Source organism: Gobio gobio (assembly GCF_949357685.1).
Source record: "Gobio gobio genome assembly, chromosome: 7".
Lineage (NCBI taxonomy): Eukaryota > Metazoa > Chordata > Actinopteri > Cypriniformes > Gobionidae > Gobio > Gobio gobio.
Genome location: NC_137103.1, coordinates 21829600 through 21851714, shown reverse-complemented (window position 1 = coordinate 21851714; position 22115 = coordinate 21829600). Strand labels below are relative to the sequence as shown.

Sequence of the window (22115 nt, the reverse complement as noted above, 5' to 3'; positions counted from 1 at the left end):
TAGCGTTACTCCATTAAAAAGTAACTAATTGAGTTACTTAGTTACTTTTTAAGAAAAGTAATGAGTTACGTTACTTTTGCGTAACTTTTGTTACCTCTTCATACCAAAATTTAAATAAAAAGCCCCAGGCTGAGGTAAAAATGCAAATTCATGCATGAACAGTAGAGGGCGCAGCTCTGCTGTGCTGCCATTCTGGATAATGGTAGAATAGGATGCAGGAGAAAAAAGTTTTACCAATAAAAACAAAAAAATCTAGTAATTTTCATCATCAAAGGTCAGCAGCAAGACATTGGTGAATTAAATATAAAGGTAGATTATGCATAAAAATTGTTGTTTTATTTCACATTTAATTATTGGAGGTTTGCATAGTACTCTGATTTTGACTGATTTTATTCATTTTGAGGAGTACAGAATCTTTATTGTGCAAATGAGATAAATAAATGCTCACATTTAGTCTGGAACGACAATAACCATCATGTTTATTGTTTACACACAACACCTTTGCACTTATTTTTCTCAACATGGGGGCAGGAGAGCTATCAGTCAAATTAATGTGAAAAAGTAACTTTGATATTTTGTTGTAAATTTGAAAAGTAATGCGTTACTTTACTAGTTACTTGGAAAAAGTAATATTATTACGTAACTCATGTTACTTGTAATGCGTTACCCCCAACACTGCTTAAGAGGTTAGTAGACCATATGGGTCTTCCGTTTAGAGCAACAAAAAGTTGTTAGACCAATCGAAATAGGGTGAGCCTCAACTCCTGATTATTGTAATATTATTCTAATGTGTATGTGGGAAACCACGGCATGATTATGTAAAGTTGCCATTAGAGGAAGTTAAGTTGGTCGCTGGGTTCTATGGTAATGGTAATGGCCATGGCCTCTGATTAGAAATAGTCTTGCATTAATTAAGTGAGTTCAGATCTAAGGGGACTGAAGAAAAAAATATTCTAGAATGAGCAACATACAGTGAGGAAAATAAGTATTTGAACACCCTGCTATTTTGCAAGTTCTCCCACTTAGAAATCATGGAGGGGTCTGAAATTGTCATCGTAGGTGCATGTCCACTGTGAGAGACATAATCTAAAAAAAATAAAAAAATCCAGATATCACAATGTATGATTTTTTAACTATTTATTTGTATGATACAGTTGCAAATAAGTATTTGAACACCTGTCTATCAGCTAGAATTCTGACCCTCAAAGACCTGTTAGTCTGCCTTTAAAATGTCCACCTCCACTCCATTTATTATCCTAAATTAGATGCACCTGTTTGAGGTCATTAGCTGCATAAAGACACCTGTCCACCCCATACAATCAGTAAGAATCAAACTACTAACATGGCCAAGACCAAAGAGCTGTCCAAAGACACTAGAGACAAAATTGTACACCTCCACAAGGCTGGAAAGGGCTACGGGGAAATTGCCAAGCAGCTTGGTGAAAAAAGGTCCACTGTTGGAGCAATCATTAGAAAATGGAAGAAGCTAAACATGACTGTCCATCTCCCTCGGACTGGGGCTCCATGCAAGATCTCACCTCATGGGGTCTCAATGATCCTAAGAAAGGTGAGAAATCAGCCCAGAACTACGCGGGAGGAGCTGGTCAATGACCTGAAAAGAGCTGGGACCACCGCTTCCAAGGTTACTGTTGGTAATACACTAAGACGTCATGGTTTGAAATCATGCATGGCACAGAAGGTTCCCCTGCTTAAACCAGCACATGTCCAGGCCCGTCTTAAAGGGTTAGTTCACCCAAAAATGAAAATTCTGTCATTAATTACTCACCCTCATGTCGTTCGACACCCATAAGACCTCCGTTCATATTCGGAACACAAATGAAGATATTTTAGTTGAAAGCTGATGGCTGAGAAAGGCTTCAGATAGGCCTCCATTGGCATTCAGTTAATTGACACTTCCAAGATCCATGAAAGGCACTTAAAACGTCGTTACAAAGTCTATCTCACCACAGTGGCTCTACAATAATTTTACGATGCGACGACAATAGTTTTTGTGCGCAAAAAAAAATCAAAATAACACCTTTAACCAACTTGTTCTCGACTTCCGTGTGTGCCAGAAACCTGACTGATCTAGAGAAGATCTGTGTGGAGGAGTGGGCCAAATCCCTCCTGCAGTGTGTGCAAACCTGGTGAAAAACTACAGGAAACGTTTGACCTCTGTAATTGCAAACAAAAGCTACTGTACCAAATATTAACATTGATTTTCTCAGGTGTTCAATTACTTATTTGCAGCTGTATCATACAAATAAATAGTTAAAAAATCATACATTGTGTTTTCTGGATTTTTTATAGATTATGTCTCTCACAGTGGATATGCACCTACGATGACAATTTCAGACCCCTCCATGATTTCTAAGTGGGAGAACTTGCAAAATAGCAGGGTGTTCAAATACTTATTTTCCTCACTGTACAGCACGGCCTCTGTCTAATGAGCAAGCCTGACGAGTTTGTGGTAAAGAGATCGTAAACCCTGCCGGTGAAAGACTCAAAGTGTTATTGGGATATGGAGGAACGGGCATAATTTCAACAAACGGTTAAACAGATTAAATCAAATGTGTAATTAAACTATTATATAAATGACCAAATAACCAATCGGCATTCTAACCTAAATTCGAGGTCATGATAAAATGGAGTCAGATAAAAGTAAATTGGAATTAAATTACTTTACCCCGCTGAAAAGACACAATTCGCAGAAACCTTCACCCGCTTATCGGAAACCTTCGTTGGGACGATTGTGCGGGCCTTATAGAGTCAATAGCTACAGACCTCCAAACTTTGTGTGGCCTTCAGATTAGCTCAAGAACAGTGTGTAGAGAGCTTCATGGAATGGGTTTCCTTGGCCGAGCAGCTGCATCCAAGCCTTACATCACCAAGTGCAATGCAAAGCATCGGAGGCAGTGGTGTAAAGCACACCGCCACTGGACTCTAGAGCAGTGGAGACGTGTTCTCTGGAGTGACGAATCACGCTTCTCCATCTGGAAATCCGATAGACGAGTCTGGGTTTGGCAGTTGCCAAGAGAACGGTACTTGGACAATTTCATGCTCCCAACAAAGCAAGGACCATAAACACATGGATGAGCGAGTTTGGTGTGGAGGAACTTGACTGGTGTTGAGTCCTGACCTCAACCCGATAGAACACCTTTGGGATGAATTAGAGCAGAGACTGCAAGCAAGGCCTTATCATCCAATATCAGTGCCTGACGTCACAAATGTGCTTCTAGAAGAATGGTCAAAAATTCCCATGAACACACTCCTAAACCTTGTGGAAAGGGCCAACTCCATATTAAACCCTACGGATTAAGAATGGGTCATTAAGGACCTCTAGCTTAGTGAATACTTGTCTCACAAACATGAGACATATGTCTAAAGAAACGTTGAAATGTCAGGTTTTAAACAATGTAAACCAAATCGAAAACAAATATGCTGTGTTTATGTAATCTGGTTGGCGTCAGTCTTTCGCGAGCCACTTCATTATACGCTAATGCGACCACGCCCACGGAGCACACGCCCTTTCAGATTCAAATACCGACGATCCATACGTCAACGCCCACACATCAACTCATACAAACACATCTAGTGAAGCGCTGTAACGTTACTTCAGCTACATCGTTTTGACATGCATGGAGCAGTAATCCTGGATTTATTCTCCTCATGAAAAGCTGTTCATTTCTGAAGGCAACTGTTTCAGGGCTGATTGTAAGGTAGGCTTTATTCTGTTAAAGTGTGCATGTAAATGTGCATGTAAAAGGCAGACGTCCCAAAACTTTTGGCAATATAGTGTATCATCTGAACAATATGTAGAAAGTATGCAGTTATAAAAGGTCCCACATCAATTCCTGTAAAATAAAAGTAATTGAATACCACTTTATTGACACACAACCATTTAAAAGTTTGGGGTCAGTGAGATTTTTTTTTAAAGAAATTAATACTTTTATTCAGCAAGCACACATTAAATTGAGCAAAAGTGACAGAAAAGATATGTTACAAAAAATTATATTTCAAATTTATGCTTTTTTTGAACGTTCTATTAATCAAAGAATTCTAAAAAATCATGGTTCCTAAAAAAATATTAAGCAGCACAAATGTTCAACATTGATTCTAATGTTTCTTGAGCAGCAAATATTACCTGCATGTTAATGATATAGTGTACTTTGTGAAGCTCTCTCACACTAACCACACAGACTAACCCATTCATTCCAAGATTTAAGGATTTTTTATTTTTCTTACATTAGAATTAGTGAGACAGTATCAGAAAATGTTCATCTATTTTTCACAAAATAAATTGTAGATATAATTTCAACAATAAAACAAAACAAAACACAGAGATCATGACCATTCCATTCCATTAATGCAAAGAAGAACAAAAATAAAAACTGTCAGTAAATTAAAACAAAAACTATTAAGCAAGATCACCAAGTGCTTCTATCTTTTAAATTCCCCTCCAAAAAAAAGAAAGAAAAGAAAATCAGCACATAGCAGAAGTTCAAATGAACTCTGTTCATTATGTTTAGTGGCGGAATGATTTATATCCAATCCTTCTTTGGCACTGATTGACAACACAATCCCATAATCCTCACATCGCCTATGTTTGTCTGGCTCTAGGCACAACATCCTGCTTTAATCCTTTTCACTTCCATTGGCGTCTCCAGGTCCACCGTGGAACTCTCTCCTTCGCTCCTTTTCTTCAGGATAGAGGGCAGAACCAGATCAAAGAGGGTTTCAAACAAAACGTCCACGTTGAAACCCGTCTTAGCGCTCGTCTCAAAGCACACCCTCTCGGCAGGCAGACAGGCCTTCTCCTCCAGGCCTTTGTAGCGCAGCACACGGCCGTACAGAGCGAAGGCGTCCTCTCGGCTGACCTGTTTGTGCTGGAGCGGAGTGGCGGGAGGACTCGGACACGTGACCACGGGCTGGGGTTCGTCCTCGTGCTCGCTTTCTGTGTCTGGCCCTTGAGCGTGAGCGTCAGTAAGGTCTGATTTGTTACCCACTATGGCAAATATGCAGTCAGTGTTGGCGGTGTCGGTCAGGGACAGGAAGCGGTTCTCCAGCTCAGCCAGGCTCTGCCAGTTGGTAACGTCATAGGTGAGGATGACTGCAGCCGCGCCACGGCAGTACATGGAGCCCAGACCATGGAACTGCTCTCGACCTGCACGGCACAAACATGGAGATTCATTTGGAGAATTTGTACTTCACTTGAGTTCTATTTATACTGCTTTTTTTTACTGCAGCAATTGTGAGCATGAGAGACTTCTTTCATATATATGGACAAAAGTATTGGGACAATCGTCTCAATTCTTGCACTGGCGCTCTCTAGTCTAGTAAAATCAAGCACCTAGGAAAACATTTGTGTAAAAAATGGGCCGTTCTGAAGAGCTCTGTGGATTCAAGCGTGGTACTGTCTTCACAATAATGCTGCGTTCACACCAAAGGCGAATAGAGCGCCAAAATCGCATCTACCGCGTCTAATTTGACGTGGGAACATTTTGAATCCATTTGCGCGTCCGCGGCAAATTGGACGCGCGTAGAAATCGAGCGTTTGAAGCGAAATAGACGCACGTTCAAGGCGCTCCAGGAGAAATATGTCATTAAACACCACTCTGCCTCTTTTCACTTTCATTAAAAATATATATTAAACATTAATAGCCACACAAATGTGGTCCAGGCAACTCCTACATTATCTTCACTGCATGTATATTTAAATATCCTTAAAAAATAAAGTTATGAAACTTCTCTTTGCCCTCAGTCAAAACGATTTGGCAGACAACAAATTATAGATTCATGACACCAAAGATTGTCCGTTAGATCTACACAAGATGCACCACTACAGGACATCAGAGCCAGCGGCAAACGTCAGAAGGACTAGCCGAGGAAAGGCTGCTCTCGCCGGGGTTATGAGCGCTGATTGCCCGGTGATCGCCTGGATCTCACAACTCCAAAAACACAAGATTATTTTTTTTAAATAGGCGCTCTCTTTATAAATAAACCACAGATTTGAGCTTTAAACAACTACATTCTCACCTGAAAAAGTCTTAAAACTACATTTTGTGACAATAGTAGTATTTTTAAATTATGCAGGGTTTCTAATCACGTCACTTTACCACGTGACCGCAGCGAGCAGGCTCCTGATTGGTTAACGCGGCGCGAATTGACGCCAAAGTTCAAATTTTTCAACTCGGGCGTCAGACGCGAATTCGCTTCAAACGCGTGAATGCACAAAAGCACCACTCGCGTGTAACGCGTGTATCACGCTAGACGCTCAATTCGCGTCCAATTCGCGTCATTCCCCCGAACTGGACGCGCTAATGAGGCGGATTCGCATCCTTCGCGCCGCGTGAAACACGCCTTCCGCGCCGCGGGACCTCCAGACGCGCGTCAACGCGCCTTTCCATTGACTTTACATTGAAATCACTCGCGCCAGACGCTCTATTCGCGCTTGGTGTGAACGCAGCATCAGGGTTTGTTCACACTTTTCGATTAAAACAAACCCTGGTGCGATTGCTTTGTTAGTGCGGTTCATTTGAATAAGTGTGAACGCTGCCATCTGAACCCTGGTGTGCATCAAACAAGCGGACCAAGTCTGCTGAAAAAAAAGGGTCCGCTTTCAAACAAACTCTAGTGCGGAAATATGAACCCAACACAGACCAAAGACATGTAAACTAACCAAAATGGGATATGACGTCACAAGATGCGACCCTAAAAAGGACAAAATGCTCACGCATACTTGTTTTTTCTGGTCATAGTCGTGATGTTGTAGTTCGGTAAAGGCATCAGAACCGTGTCTCCTCGCAGCAGATTTGTTTGTGTGTGACGGAGGGATTCCTGTCACTGTTTTGACTCCTTTACACATTTTATAAGCTCTTCATAAGTCAAAATACCATCATATGTAGGCTACGCACATACAACGAGCCAGTGGCGGGCCGTGCATTTCACACCTATGCCTTCAGTGGTATCCTACCTGAATTAATTCACCTTATAAATAAAATCATCATGACGCCACGGCTATAGAAGCCATTAATATTACACAGAAACGCAGTATAACAGGGTGTTGAGTCTCTCATGGAGCGAGAATGAATTATTAAATAATTTAAGAATTATTAAAGCAGGAAACCCAATTGACACAATTTAAAAAGCCACATACATCATATCTAACAGAAGCATTGATCTGCTCCGTGTTTTCTGTGCAAATTCTACAGGTAAGAAAACGCAACAGCATAAATGGTTCTTGAAAAATCTTACCAACAGTTTGACACATTTATTTCAGGTGAGGTTCAGAGATATACTAAGTTTTTCATTAAAATTGATTTAAACCCTCAAAACTTGCGATTTTAACTGTATGAAAATAATATATTAATATATTACTAACAATTTCGCTCATAAATTTACAATAATTTTTTTTATCACATTCATCACGAAGAAAACGGGGCATGGATTAGCCAGCCCAGGGTTGACTGTAGGATATAAAAAATGTAAATAAAATGCATTATAGCTTACTCACCAAAATAGGCTATGATTATTTGTACACAAAACATGCCAATGTGTGCAGCTGACCCATGCTCTCAAATAAATCAAGGAGATCCGCGAGACTTAAAAATCAGTGATGGCAGTTATTTCATTTTTAGCCGGGACAGATCGAATAGCGTTCCGTGATGGTGCGTTAAGCTGGAGAAGGCTGTATGCGGGAATTTTGAAAAGGGCTTTGTAAGTATGTTAATTAATACATTAATTTCTTCTTGATTATCTGATTGGTTAAAAGTGCACAGTTTCATTGCCATTCATTTTAACCTAGAGGCGCCCGCAATATTGATTCTGAAGGCCTCAAGGCAACACATGATGCCTGAAATATGATTGGATAAAAGCTCTAACATAAGTAAACACTACTGGAAGCAGCGCAACCAAGAGAAAAACTATGAAATTAAGAAAATAGACTATTGGGAATAATTGAACACACATTCATGGAAAAAAATATATTAAAATTTAAGTCAGAGATTCTGCCAGCAGAGAAGGCCCACCACTGCATCGAGCACATTTAGCCCAGTGCACAGCATTGATTTGGATGTTCGGTAAGTTCCGTCGTAAAATATTCGTAATAAAAGCAGACCAAACAGGATGTAAACATATTCCTATGCCTTTAGGTTCGGTGTTGAATCGAACTACAAGTGTGAACACCCAAAGTCAGTTCATGAAATTTCATACATATTTCACAGTCAAAGTAGACTGGTAAACCCAGCCTGATCTGCTGACGATTTGATTTCGCCCTGCAGTTCAGTCTGGAAACCTGTACATTTATTTATCCTACTTCTATTACACTTTTGCGGGAACCAATCACAGACTGGCTTATCCACCTGGCGCACTATTGGTGGGTTTAACACGATGACAGATAGAGAAGCGATGGGTCGTTGCCCGTTGATCACGCCTCTTGTGGTCTGATTGGTTTAAGGACTATCCAATGGCGTACAGATTCATTTAATTTATGCTCGTTTATCCCGCCTCTTGTGCAGTAGAAAATACAAAGCAGACTCCCCAGACCAATGTTCAATCTTAAATTGGGCTTGGTCTGGTGATAGCCAGACAACAGTCAAAGTGGTATTATAGGAAAGTGGAAGCATTTAGGAACAGCAGCAACTCAGCCATGAAACAAAAGACCATGCATGTAGAGTCACAGAGCGGGGTCAGCACATGCTGAATCGGCCACACTCTGCTGATTCAATTGCTGAAGAGTTCCAAACTTCCACTGGCATTGATATCAGCACACAAATTGTGTGGTGGGAGCTTCAAGGAATGGGTTTCTATGGCCGAGCAGCTGCATGCGAGCCTCACACCACTAAAGCCTCATTCAGACTGTCAGTCCAAATCCGATTGGAATCTGATCTAATGTTTGACTGTCCACACAGTGTATCGCAACTGTTCAGATCCGATTTGTGTGTCCATGCAGCTTTTGCATTTTCCGCAATATCTGCATTTGTTTCTATGGCAGTGACGTTGTGTTGGTAGGCATAAGCCAAAAACAGCAACATAGAGGGGTTTGCAATACAGATGTTGTCTTAGAACATGACATTGTGTAGCCGCCGCGCTGGACTACTGCATCTTCTGAGGCAGTGGCAGATCCGCATGAGGCTGGTATGTGTGGCTTTAATCCGCACTGTCAAAACATTGTCTCCGTTATATTGACATTTTCAGCTCTACCGGCACTTTGCAACAACACAACGGTTTCTGAAGCGACTTTCAGCATGTTTTCTATAACAACGTCTGCCGTTTACATTTTAAGTGGCGTGAGAAAGTCAAATAAACCATGCGAGATCCGATCAGAGCGGTCAGACTGAAACGGATTTCCAGAAATTTGAATAGGATTTCAAACTACATGTGAATGTAGCTCAAAACGGATTTGTAAAAATCAGATTTCATGTGATTTTTGGCCGTTCAGAGTAGACCTGTTAAATCTGATTAGATTTCAATCCGATATGCACACAAATCGGATTTGGACTGACAGTCTGAACGAGGAAAGTACATCGGAGTAAAGCACGCCGACACTGGACTCTGGAGCAATGGAAACGTGTTCTCTGGAATGATGAATCACGCTTCTCCATTTGGAAATCTGACAGACGAATTTGGGTTGTCAGATGCCAAGAGAACGTTTCCTGCCTGACAGCATTGTGCCAACTGTAAAGTTTGTTGGAGGAGGGATAATGTTATGGGACAGTTTTTCAGGGGTTGGGCTTGGCCCCTTACTTCCAAGAGAAGGGAAATCTTAATGCTTTAGCATACCATGACTTTTTGGACAATGCTATGCTATCAACTTTGTGGGAACAGTTTGGGGAAGGCCCTTTTCTATTCCATCATGACTGTGCCCCAGGGCACAAAGCAAGGTCCACAAAGACATGGTTGGATGAGTTTGTTGTGAAAGAACTTGATTGTTTGTCACAGAGCCCTGACCTCAACCCCATCGGACACTGAACTGGAACAGAGACTATGAGCCAGGCCTTCTCGTCCAACATCAGTACTTGACCTCACAAATGCTCTACTGGATTAATGGGCAAAACTCCCCACAGAAACACTTCACTGAAGATTGGAAGCGGTTGCAGCTGCAAAGGGGCGATCAACTCCGTATTGATGTCTATGCATTTAGAATGTGATGTCATTACAGTCCCTGTTGGTGTAATGGTCAGGTTTACCCATACTTTTGTCCATATATTCTTACATATTTTTTTATATTTAACCTTACATAAGCCAATGAAATCATTGTGCTTTTATTGGGGGGAAGCCAATGAAATCTGTCAGTGTAAAAGGTATTTGGCCACAACTATGGTCAAAATGGAAATGTCTCATCACTCACAATACAAAGTCGTTGATGATCTAAAGCAAATGCATGAATTAAATCATTTTGATATGCAATGGTAACACTACAATCATTCCAGGTAACAATTTCCAGGACATTAGTTTCAGTTTAACTAAATCTGGTGTATTTTTGAAACTTGCAAAGTAAAAATGATTAAACATTAAACAAAAACCTGCTGTATACAGAGTGTGTGCATTATAGTCACTTTAATGAGAAAAGGTCACTTTCTTTGTACTTTTTACAGCCCTGCTGATGAGGATTCAATGGTACAAAGGTCAACAGAATTAAACACAATTACCCTGAATAGTTCTGATCTACTTTAAGTTACAGACTGGGGAAAAAACCCTTCATTTTCTCTTTCTCTTTTCACTTTCTTCTTTAAAAAAAGAAAGCCAAAGGTTGTCAGTCATGATACTGAGCGCTGTAACAGCAGAAATACAAGGGCTTATTGTTGTAAAAATTTGTAGTGGTCTTCAACTAACTTGGCTTCTACTGTCTGTGTCTGAAGGATGTGAGAGAGCTTTGTTCCTTATTCTTATGCGTGTCATGCAGCAAAAATGTGTAAAATAAAGAAGACCTCTAATGCATATTAAACTTCTAAACTTCTTGACCTGATGAAGGACAGACACAGGTAATCACAGATCACTGTCTGCTGTGTGTGTGTGTGTGTGTGTGTGTGTGTGTGTGTGTGGAGGAGCGGAAGGCCTGGGTATACTTCAGCTTGGTACAAGAAATGTGTTAGCTTTCTCGAGGTGGCAACAACAAGAACAAATTTCGTTCTGGGCAAGACATTCCATACTTCACGAGAAAAGCAGGTGCCGAACATTTCCGCTTCTCCGCATTAACCCCGCCCACTTTAAATTTCTGACCAATCACACAATAGTTCTCGGACACCCACTAGAAAAAAGTTCTGCTCAGATGATGTGTCTCGAGCTGCGAGAACTCCCAAACCAGGGCAGCGAGAACAAAATGACGTAATTTTGTTCCTGCAGCCCTTGGAGCGAGAACTTTTTTATCTGTTCTTGCGGAGTATGTATGGCCTTGCAATTTCTGCATTCAGACACATATTGCGCGCAGCTTTCTGAGTTGACACATGCACAGTACAATTGTTGTGACTTCTTGGTCTTTCTTGCGCATACGCTGTGGTACACACACCGTCCGTGCGGCCTCAAAAATTACGTCACCTGAATGGTGCGTGGACGGCCGAAGTATACTCACTCCTTGAGTCCCAACTCAGACACCCAGAGCAGATGACAAATGCAGAGAATCAAGTTCTTTGTATTAAATACTTTAGCTAACGTTTCTTCACGTGATATTTATTTAGAACATAGAAGGCTGAATTTTTCACTGGTGATGACATGACAGCAATGCTAATGGATCAAGACTAAAAAAAAATCTTCTGAAAACGTGTATAAAAGCTCTGTTACATGCATCCCCCATGTCTGTTGGTTGTTTTTTGTATGGTTTTTTATTTTTATTAAAAAAATATTACTGTGGAACTAAAGTTTGACATCACGTGTTTTACGTCATCAAATTGGTATCGGTTCACAAGATTTACCAAATTTAGTGACTATACTGATGCAGACTCAAATGATGCATCCAAAATCACCTACTTCTCTACTATGTAGTAGGTGAAAAACAGTATGTGACGAAAGATGTCTGAATTTACAGTACTCATAAAAGAGTAGGCAAAAAGTACCTGGATGACCTACTACTTTCAGCGAGATTATGAAGTGTGCATACAATGGACACTTTACTATCCCATGAGGCCACGGGAGAGGATTTATGAATGGAAGTGAAGCGACTCAACTGATGCTGGTAGTTACATGATAATGACAACATGTGGACATAGTCAAGCAGATTACATTCATACTTTACACATTCATACTCAGGGCTCTAGAGTGCGACCAATTTGGACTAAATTTTTTCCTGGGTCGCACCGGTGCACCTAACATTGCATGCGCTCAGCTGCCTCTCCACGAAAGAAGCGTTTGCCTCTCCTTTGACTGTCACTGAACTCACACACTCATGGTTGGATCATGTTGTGGTGGGGCAGGTCTTTGTCTCTGATTGGCTGTGGTCCAGATATTCCTGCTCTGCCTCTGTGTGTGTGTGATTGAAATTGCGACCTGAGCAGCACCAGAGAATCAGTTACGGCAATCAGCATCAGCAAACTAAACACTACGCTGAAACGGTTTGTGAGTCAATTTCACTGAAGGTGTGTTTGAGCGCATGTGCGTGTGTGAGAGAGAGAGAATGAACGTGAACTTGTGCTGCCCTAAATTACTTAATTGTCATGACAACCGTCTGTCAGTGTCAGCTCAGGTGGCGCGAGAATCAAAACATCTAGGAATAGCTCTGTATGTTTTAGGCATATTAAAAAAAGTCTAACGTTACATTAAGTGAAATAATAAGTCCTGTAACTTACTCACATCGTCAAGCAAACCACCAAAACAAGTTGTGTGTAATCATTAGGCGTCGCCATTTGTAATCTTCCTTTGAAGAGACTGGCAGAACGCGCAGCAACATTTCCTTCAGATACAGTAAATGCTTATCCCAGTCGGCGTCACTACTGTGATAGTGCATTGTTATAATTATATTCCAAAAATAATCTCTTTGAGAATGATATTTGCTGATATATCTACTGTCCTACCTGAAATGCTAACGTTATTCATTGTAAATTTGCTGTGCCTGCTGCAAAGTTACTTTCTGGCTCTTTGAAAAAATGTTCAACCACGTTTAATCCTGCGGTGATCTACTCGTAATAATTCATCATTTCATTATAGCATTTGTTCCAGCTGGCACAATTTTATTAAGAAATATAAACAACTATAGGCTACCGTAGCCTACAATAGCCTATCAGTAAAGTTACCACATAATTATGAAAATCACCAAAGCGTGATATATATATATATATATATAAAATTAAATTAAAAAGTCCGTATTTTTATTTATTATGATTTGTATTTCATTGTTTATTATTTCATTATCTTTTAAATGAACACTTTGTTTAAACTGTAGTTTTAAAATAGTAGTGTTCAAAGCATTGTTTCCCTTGATTTTAATTCCGGTGTAACTGCATATATTATGTTTTCATTTAAATAATATATATGAATGTATATGGAGTGTGATAAAAAGGTGACCTTGAAATTGTGGTGTTCAAGGCGACGCGAGCCGGGGGAAATATTTGGGTGCACCTAAATAAAAAAGTTAGGTGCACCAGTGCAACCAAGGCAAAAGTTAGTCTGGAGCCCTGATACTATATAGAACATACAGTGCATCCAGAAAGTATTCACAGCGCTTCACTTTTTTCACATTTTGTTATGTTACAGCCTTATTCCAAAATTGATTAAATTCATTATTTTCCTCAAAATTCTACAAACAATACCCCATAATGACAATGTGAAAGAAGTTTGTTTGAAATCTGTGTAAATGTATAAAAAAAAATCAAAAAAATCAAATGTATTTAAGTATTCACAGCCTTTGGCCTGACACTCAAAATTGAGCTCAGGTGCATCCTGTTTCCCCTGATCATCCTTGAGATGTTTCTACAACTTGATTGGAGTCCACCTGTGGTAAATTCAGTTGAATGGACATTATTTGTCCATCATTGTTATCATGACATATTTGGAAAGACACACACCTGTCTATATAAGGTCCCACAGTTAAAAGTGCATGTCAGAGCACAAACCAAGCCATGAAGTCTAAGGAATTGTCTGTAGACCTCCGAGACAGGATTGTATTGAGGCACAGATCTGGGGAAGGGTACAGAAACATTTCTGCAGCATTGAAAGTCCCAATGAGCTTGGTGGTCTCCATCATCTGTAAATGGAAGAAGTTTGGACTCCAGGACTCTTCCTAGAGCTGGCCGCCCGGCCAAACTGAGCAATCGGGGGAAAAGGGCCTTTGTCAGGGAGGTGACCAAGAACCAGATGGTCACTCTGACAGAGCTCCAGCGTTTCTCTGTGGAGAGAGGAGAATAACAGCCATCTCTGCAGCACTCCACCAATCAGGCCTGAATGGTAGATTGGCCAGACGGATGCCACCCCTCAGTAAAAGGCACATGACAGCCCACCTGGAGTTTGCCAAAAGGCACCTGAAAGACTCTCAGAACACGACAAACTTCTCTGGTCTAATGAAACAAAGATTTAATTCTTTGGCCTGAATGGCAAGCATCATGTCTGGAGGAAACCAGGCACTGCTCATCACTAGGGATGCACCGAAATGAAAATTCTTGGCCGAAACAGAAAACGAGGAAACGAAGGCCGAAAACCGAAAACCGAAACAAATTATGCCAATTATTAGCACCATTGCATTTATGGCTATGACTGTGTACTAACTTTAATAAATAAATCAATTACAAATGATGTACACATTGCAACAATGCACAGTATAAAATAAAATTGTAACTAAAATGTTTAACTTGACCCCACTCATTTGTACATTAAATAATAATGTACAGGCCTACAGAAAGGTTTTAAAATTAAATGTTTTCTCATAAAAACAAAGTGCATTTAGGTCTAGTGCATTTTAAATTTTTCTCTGTAGGACTACTACAAGAAAGTGCATTCAGAACAAGTGCAACTGCTTAAAGATACAACTATTTTCTCTGTAGGCCTTCAACATAATAGTGTATCAAAACAAAGACTGCCATAGCCCATATGTTAACTGTAGAATAGGGGTGTAACGGTACACAAAACTGACGGTTCGGTACGGGTTCGGTACAGCAGTTTTACAAAATGGCTTTTTATTTTTATTTTTTGGTTTACTGAAAAAAAAGTATCTGTCATTAAATGAATTAGATTATAACTAAAAGTTTATTAAATATATTGCTGTAAACTATATAGAGAGCCCTACTTGCACATTAATATTAAAGGTTAACAACAGAGCCCAAACTATTAGCCTAAATTCAGTTGCTATTTATTTTTAGGTATAATAATCAACACTTAAATAACAGTACGCAAACATGTTAACTTCACATAAGGCAGTTTTTGCAATAACTTCTAAATCTAATTAGAAAATTGTTTTTTATCCAATTCGTTGTTGAAATATAATCATTTATACACAGTGTCTGTCATTTTTATGACAGGTTTATTTAAACATACATGAAATAATCAAGATATCATTAACAGGTTAAGTAGAATATAATGAATATAACGACTAATATAGCTCATATATTTAGTGAAAGAGTTGATTTACTCTAGTGAATAAAATTCTGTGGACACTGAATGACCGCCTGAGGTAAATGTGATGCTAAAGTTACATGACACTGTTTAGTTTACAAGCAGTTATATTGAGGTCTTTTCGCCATTGAAACACTGATTGAGCGATTACACCACATATGATACGTGACAGTAAGTTGTAATGTATCCTCAACACACCTTAGATGTTCATTCATGTTTATTCTTAAGGAAGAGATGATCTATCGCGTTCACGCGCTCGCGCCGCAGCTTGAACTGTGATGTGATCATTGATGCCACATTAAAGAGCGTCAAAACAGCATTTATCGTTTTGAATTTCGTGATACATGTTGATCGATGTTGGTGTGGGAACTCGGATTGAAGTGTGTTCCGCGCTTAAAACATGCCCACTGTTAAAGATTGCATTCGGAAACCGTTCGGTTTCACAGTGAAGTCTGTCCCTCTTCTCATCGAGAACATGAGCTCTCGCTGTCAGTGCGTGTGCATGGAGCAGACGTGGGTGTTTCTCAGATATACTAAGATACGTCCACAGACTCCACACCGCAGACATGTTGCTTCAGACAAGCACGTGCAGGTCGCGGTTTCTGTTTGCGTCATCACAACATTTCGGCCGTGTTGTTTCGGTGATAAAAGTCTTTCGGCCGAGAACCGAAAATGCACTTTTGCGCCATTTTCAGCCAAAAATTTTCGGTGGCCGAATATTCGGTGCATCCCTACTCATCACCTGGTCAATACCATCCCTACAGTGAAGCACGGTGGTGGTGGCAGCATCATGCTGTGGGGATGTTTTTCAGCGGCATAAACTGGGAGACTAGTCAGGATCGAGGGAAAAATGAATGCTGCAATGTACAGAGACATCCATGATGAAAACCTGCTCCAGACCTCAGACTGGGGTGAAGGTTCATCTTCCAACAGGACAACGACCCTAAGCACACAGCCAAGATAACAAAGGAGTGGCTATGGGACAACTCTGTGAATGTCCTTGAGTGGCCCAGCAAGAGCCCAGACTTGAACCTGATTGAACATCTCTGGAGAGATCTGAAAATGGCTGTGCACCGACGCTCCCCATCCAACCTAATGGAGCTTGAGAGGTCCTGCAAAGAAGAATGGGAGAAACTGCCCAAAAGCTTGTAGCCTCATACTCAAAAATACTTGAGGCTGTAATTGGTGCCAAAGGTGCTTCAACCAAGTATTGTGAAGTGTTTGAGTCACTTATAACATGCCTTGAAAAAGCAACATGCGTCAAACATCTTTCCAAAGCATTTAGTCATGTTTAATCAATAAGCATTTCAATCTTCTGTTTATTCAGCTCACTTATAGTAAGATGTTCATAGGGATTTCCTGGAATGACATGCACTACTGTACTTCTGCCGTGCATATTTGGAGTACGCTGCCTGAGAGCGCCCTCTGGCTTGCAGATGGAGCAGCATTTACTACTGATCAGAGTCGTGCTTCACTGAGAAGCTGCGCATAAAATAATCGCAGCCTTTGTCAAATCCTGTGCGATTTAATTGTGATTAATCATGCAACCCTAATTCATTGTACTTGGCATTGTTAACATAATGCCCTATCGTTTGAACTTCAGAAGCACCAACAATATCCACTAAAGCCGCGTTTCCACCGCAGGAACTTTCCCCAGGAACTAGGAACTTTGGGGTGGTACTCGGTGTGTTTCGACCGCAGGAACCAGGGTCTAAATGAAGTTCCGGGTAAATATTTCCCCCTCCAAACGGCCCTGCTCCCGGGGTAGTACTTTTTCAAAGTTCGGGAACTTTCGGGGGTGGGACTTGGGCGCTTAACATGCTGACTGGTTGAACTCACGCAGCATTTTATTTCAACCGCCATTTTTAAAAGTCTTTTGCGAGGTTCATTCGTTCTGCGTTCAGTAAATATCAGTCTTGCTCTTTCTGTCTGATGCCGCGCGTTTGTCTCAGCAATCTCACGGTCAATGTCTGTAATAGCTGATAATAACATACGTTGTCTTATTTTAAATCTAGCTTTCAGAATACGCTTTAGTATCAGTGCTCGTCTCTTTTCCGCCATTTTGTTAATTACCTCTTTATTAAAACAATACATAACTAGCAAAAGCAGCGCTGCTTGCATCTCCTCCATACTTGTGATTGTTGCAGACAGTATCGCGCAAAAATGATTACTGTCTGTCGCTGACTGGGAGGAGCAGCCGCGCGCAGTCCCACATCACCGGACTAATTTGCCTAATCTTCCCGGTACTTAAGACCGCAGTGGAGTAGCAGTAGCAGGTCTGGGGGGAAAAACGTTCCTGTAAAAAAAGTTCCTGGTACAAATTGTTCCGGGTAATTTCGGTGGAAACGCGGCTTAAGTCATGGTGAGGTAATACAGAGAAAGTAAGACATATATATTATTACTACCATCAACAGAAAAACTAATGGCAATAAGGGTAAAATTTTAATTAGCCCATGATTTACTCAGCCTCAAGCCATTCTAGGTGTATATGACATTCTTCTTTCAGACGAATACAATCTAAGTTATATTAAAAAAGTCCTGGCTTATCCAAGCTTTATAATGGCAGTGAATGGAAGCCCAAAATTCGAGCTAGCTTCCGCCAGACCGCCTTCTGTATTCAATATACGGAAAAAGCATAACTCGCGCAATTTATGATGTCAGATGTGGCATAAGCGTTTTTAACTGCGAGAGGCGTTACACTTTCTTCGTAAATTGAATACAGAAGGCGTTCTGGCGGAGAGATATTTTACTTCGTTTTAAATATGGATATTTTTCCTACACAAACCCATCGATTCGCTTCAGAAGGCCTTTATTAACCCCCCGGAGCCGAGTGGATTACTTTTATAATGGATGGATGCACTTTTTTGGGCTTCAAATGTTGGGCTGCCATTCACTGCCATTATAATGCTTGAATTATCCAGAATTTTTTTAATATAACTCTGATTGTATTCGCCTGAAAGAAGAACACCTAGAATGGCTTGAGGCTGAGTAAATTATGGGATCATTTTCATTTTTGGGTGAACTATCCCTTTAATGTTCATGTAGCACCTGCCGCTCTGCAGATCCCTGTGATGAATTCAAGCATTACAAACAACCAACTGAAGTTTCCTGATCACTTCAGTCTGATCTCATGGCCAACAAATTCTGACAGCTTTAATGTAAATCACTGAGATTTTTATAACAGTATAGCAGATGTTGGGGAAAAATTTAATCACAGAAGATTTAATCTTCCAGACCTGTTTTCTCTATTGTGTTTTAAATGAGTCAGATCAAAGAGGCCTCACCTGTGGAAGCCATACATTGTCCCTTTTATCTATTATGGCTCTTGGAATTGGAATTCCTGACTAGCATCTATGCGTTTGAATAGATATGCTGATTAAGAGTAGGTGATACTCTGTCTGTTGTTACAGATGAAGGACCATTGTGTTTCTTGCTTTTAATTGCTCAAGGCGAAACCTTCAGTGGGTTTCGCCAGATGTATGGGAAATTACTGAGGGGGTTATTTAGACATTGGGGGTATAAGAAGCTTGTGGCTTCTTTGTGTCTCCAGTTCACACTCAAGGTAGCCTCGAGCGGCTGCGTTTGACCGTGGCTCTTCCTTGCAAGGAAAATAAATCTTTATAAAGACAATTGGATTATGGTTTGTCTCTTATTAGTGATGTCGATGAATTAATTTTTGCCATTACACAGACTACTTACATAAAATTCATATAATTATCAGTTGTCACTCTTGTCTGGCTATCACCAGACCAGACCAAGCTCAATTTAAGATTGAACATTGTTCTGGGGAGTCTGCTTTGTATTTCTACTGCACACGCGAGCATAAATGCGCATAAATGAAATGACTCTGTACGCAATTGGATAGTCCTTCAAGCAATCAGACCACAAGAGGCGTGATCAACGGGCAACGACCCATCGCTTCTCTATCCGTCATCGTGATAATCCCTCCAATAGCGGGCCAGTGGATAAACCAGTCTGTGATTGGTTCCCGCAAAAGTGTAACAGAAGCAGTAGAAGTGAATGTAGGGGTTTCCAGACTGAGTTGCCGGGAGAAATCAAATCGCTGGCAGATCAGGCTGGGTTTACCCAGTCTATTGTCACTCTATATCTCCCAGCAATATCTTATTAAGATTATATTTAAATGCTTAGTTTTGTGATAAATGCTCTGTAGTTTTGATTGTGGGGGCAAAACATATAATGCAATGTAATGCAATACAATATGATGATTGAAAGATGTAAAAGTAAACGTCCCTCAAAAACCTGTTGTATCATATCGGATACATACATACATTGTAACACAATTTTTCTAAAATACAGGACTATATCTATGAATAATCAAGTAAGCCTAAGTTGCTTCAGTCCAGTAAATGTTGAAATATTAATAACAATATAAAAGTTATGTAAAAGACACGTGCGGCGTACCATGACCTGACAACATTACTAGGATTATACTAAAAGGACTTTTACTTTGTATAAATCAGATGAGTCAGAGGGCAGAAACATTGTTTTGATCATGCTGGTAATTTTGAGACCGTAACAAATTACTGAATCAAATACGATACAGTAGGCTTTACATGGTTAAAGTCTCGGAACATGAAAATGAAATAACAAATACGACAAACTGTCCTTTTGCTAACACGATGATCTGCATGCTTTACTTTTTCTTGGAAATTCAGGTTGTTGATTATTTTTCCATTAAACATGAATAGAGTCACACTCACACATTTAGAAAAATGAAGAAAAGTACACTGAGAAAACAGAGTTAAATGAGAAAACTTGATGTTGGTGCATGTCTTTCGCCCCTCCCTCCTAGACCCCCACCCCTGCGACTGTGTGACCAGTGAAACCTTTCGTTTCCACACACACACACACACACACACACACAATTCCTCTCTCTGATTCAATACACACTCATCTGACTAGCACACAAGCATGTGACTTTTTGCCAGATAAGAGACCGCAAACAGCACTACACGGGGTCAGCTGTCATCCGATAAAATTCCACAGGAAATTACATACTTTCTACATTTAGATAGATAGATAGATAGATAGATAGATAGATAGATAGATAGATAGATAGATAGATAGATAGATAGATAGATAGATAGATAGATAGATAGATAGATAGAGTCGTCTGTTTAGAATGTTATTATTATACACTATACAAAAGACTTGTCAAATGAGTGCCTTTAATGGGTCAAGTTAAGGCATTTACCTTTTGGCTTACTTGTTTACATAAAAATAAGATTAAATATGCAAGAGTAAAAATCATGGTTATATGACATTCTAAATATAAAATCAAGTTCTGTGAACTTAACCCATGACAGGGCCAGTTCTAAATATCTGAATAAGGAACAAAAAAGTGCTGACATTTACGTAATAAAAAAACAAGGCCATTGCCATCACTGTGAGAAAGCAGTTCTGAGCTCTAAAAGGGGATTGAACTAACAATACATAAAGCAGAAACTCACACACAAAAAGAGTGACAAAACAAGATATGATTGAAATTGCTCTCATCTGACATAGCATATAGCCCAGTGTTATACAGTTAGAAGTTCAGCTGACTTTGTTGGTACTCGTTTAAATGAAATAAAGATTTTGCAAAACACAATGTGATAACGTGTTAATGTATTTAGGGCTCTGTTTTACTAAATAAAGTTGCCTTAAATAAATAAATGTATTAGTAGCCAACCTGCAGTATCCCATATGGATATGTTGTAGGGTCCCCACTGTTTGAGGAAGAACGCTCCTCCGACTGTGCTTATAGTGTCCTTAAATTTCCTCTCCGTGTATCTGTGGAGGAGAGAAGTCTTTCCTACGTTCATGTCCCCCAGAATGACGACTTTCACGTCGGGTTTCTTGGTCCTTGTGGCTTGAGGCATGTCTCCAAACACATGCCACTCATGCACGCTCAACTCTTACAGGTAAAATCTCCACATAAACAATCCAGAGCACGAGATATCGCACCCTGCGTTTTAAGGTGCATGATCTTATTACGTCCTCCGTACAAAGCGTGGCGAAATGATTCCTATTCGTGTTAAGTCCGAAAGTAAAAAAAAGGATATGTAATAAAGTTATATCGACGCCTACAGAACTTTGTTTAGTGTGGGTTAGCGGTAGTGCTGTCCGTTTGTTCAACGAATCATTCTTTTGAGTCAAGATTCTTTCAAGAATCGGACTGAATCAGTCCGAGCGCTTCTCGAGCCAAAAACTAGCTCTCTATTTTAAATGTTTTTTGTTTTATTTTATTTTTTATGCAAATGCTAATTATATGTAGTAACATAATTAACCGGGACACGTGAACATACAGTAAATGTTCTAATTAACAAACGTAATCAAATGTGAATGTGCCTACATTGGCTTTATTTATTTTTTTAAAGCAATAAATAAACAAACAATGAATAATTAAAAATTACATTACATTACATTTGACATCTTTGTTGTTTTAACAGATTATAAATTACATTTAGGTATTGCTGAACTTCCGATTTCAAAATAGTGGCTTATCATCATCGCCATACTAAATTTTGGCAACAAAAGTAACAAATTAATCAAATAATAGTCCCAACATTTTAGATCCA

The 22115-nt window shown here is 39.9% G+C and overlaps 1 protein-coding gene across 1 annotated transcript; it reads right to left on the bottom strand.

Moving 5' to 3' along the window:
• Positions 1 to 3710: 3710 nt before the first annotated feature.
• On the bottom strand, positions 3711 to 21701 carry rab20 (RAB20, member RAS oncogene family). The gene is made up of 2 exons (XM_079821020.1): positions 21227 to 21701; positions 3711 to 5164 (listed from the first exon to the last, which is right to left on the bottom strand). Exons 1-2 carry the CDS (start codon positions 21414 to 21416, stop codon positions 4617 to 4619), a joined length of 738 nt encoding a protein of 245 aa, XP_079677146.1. The 5' UTR covers positions 21417 to 21701; the 3' UTR covers positions 3711 to 4616.
• Positions 21702 to 22115: the final 414 nt, after the last annotated feature.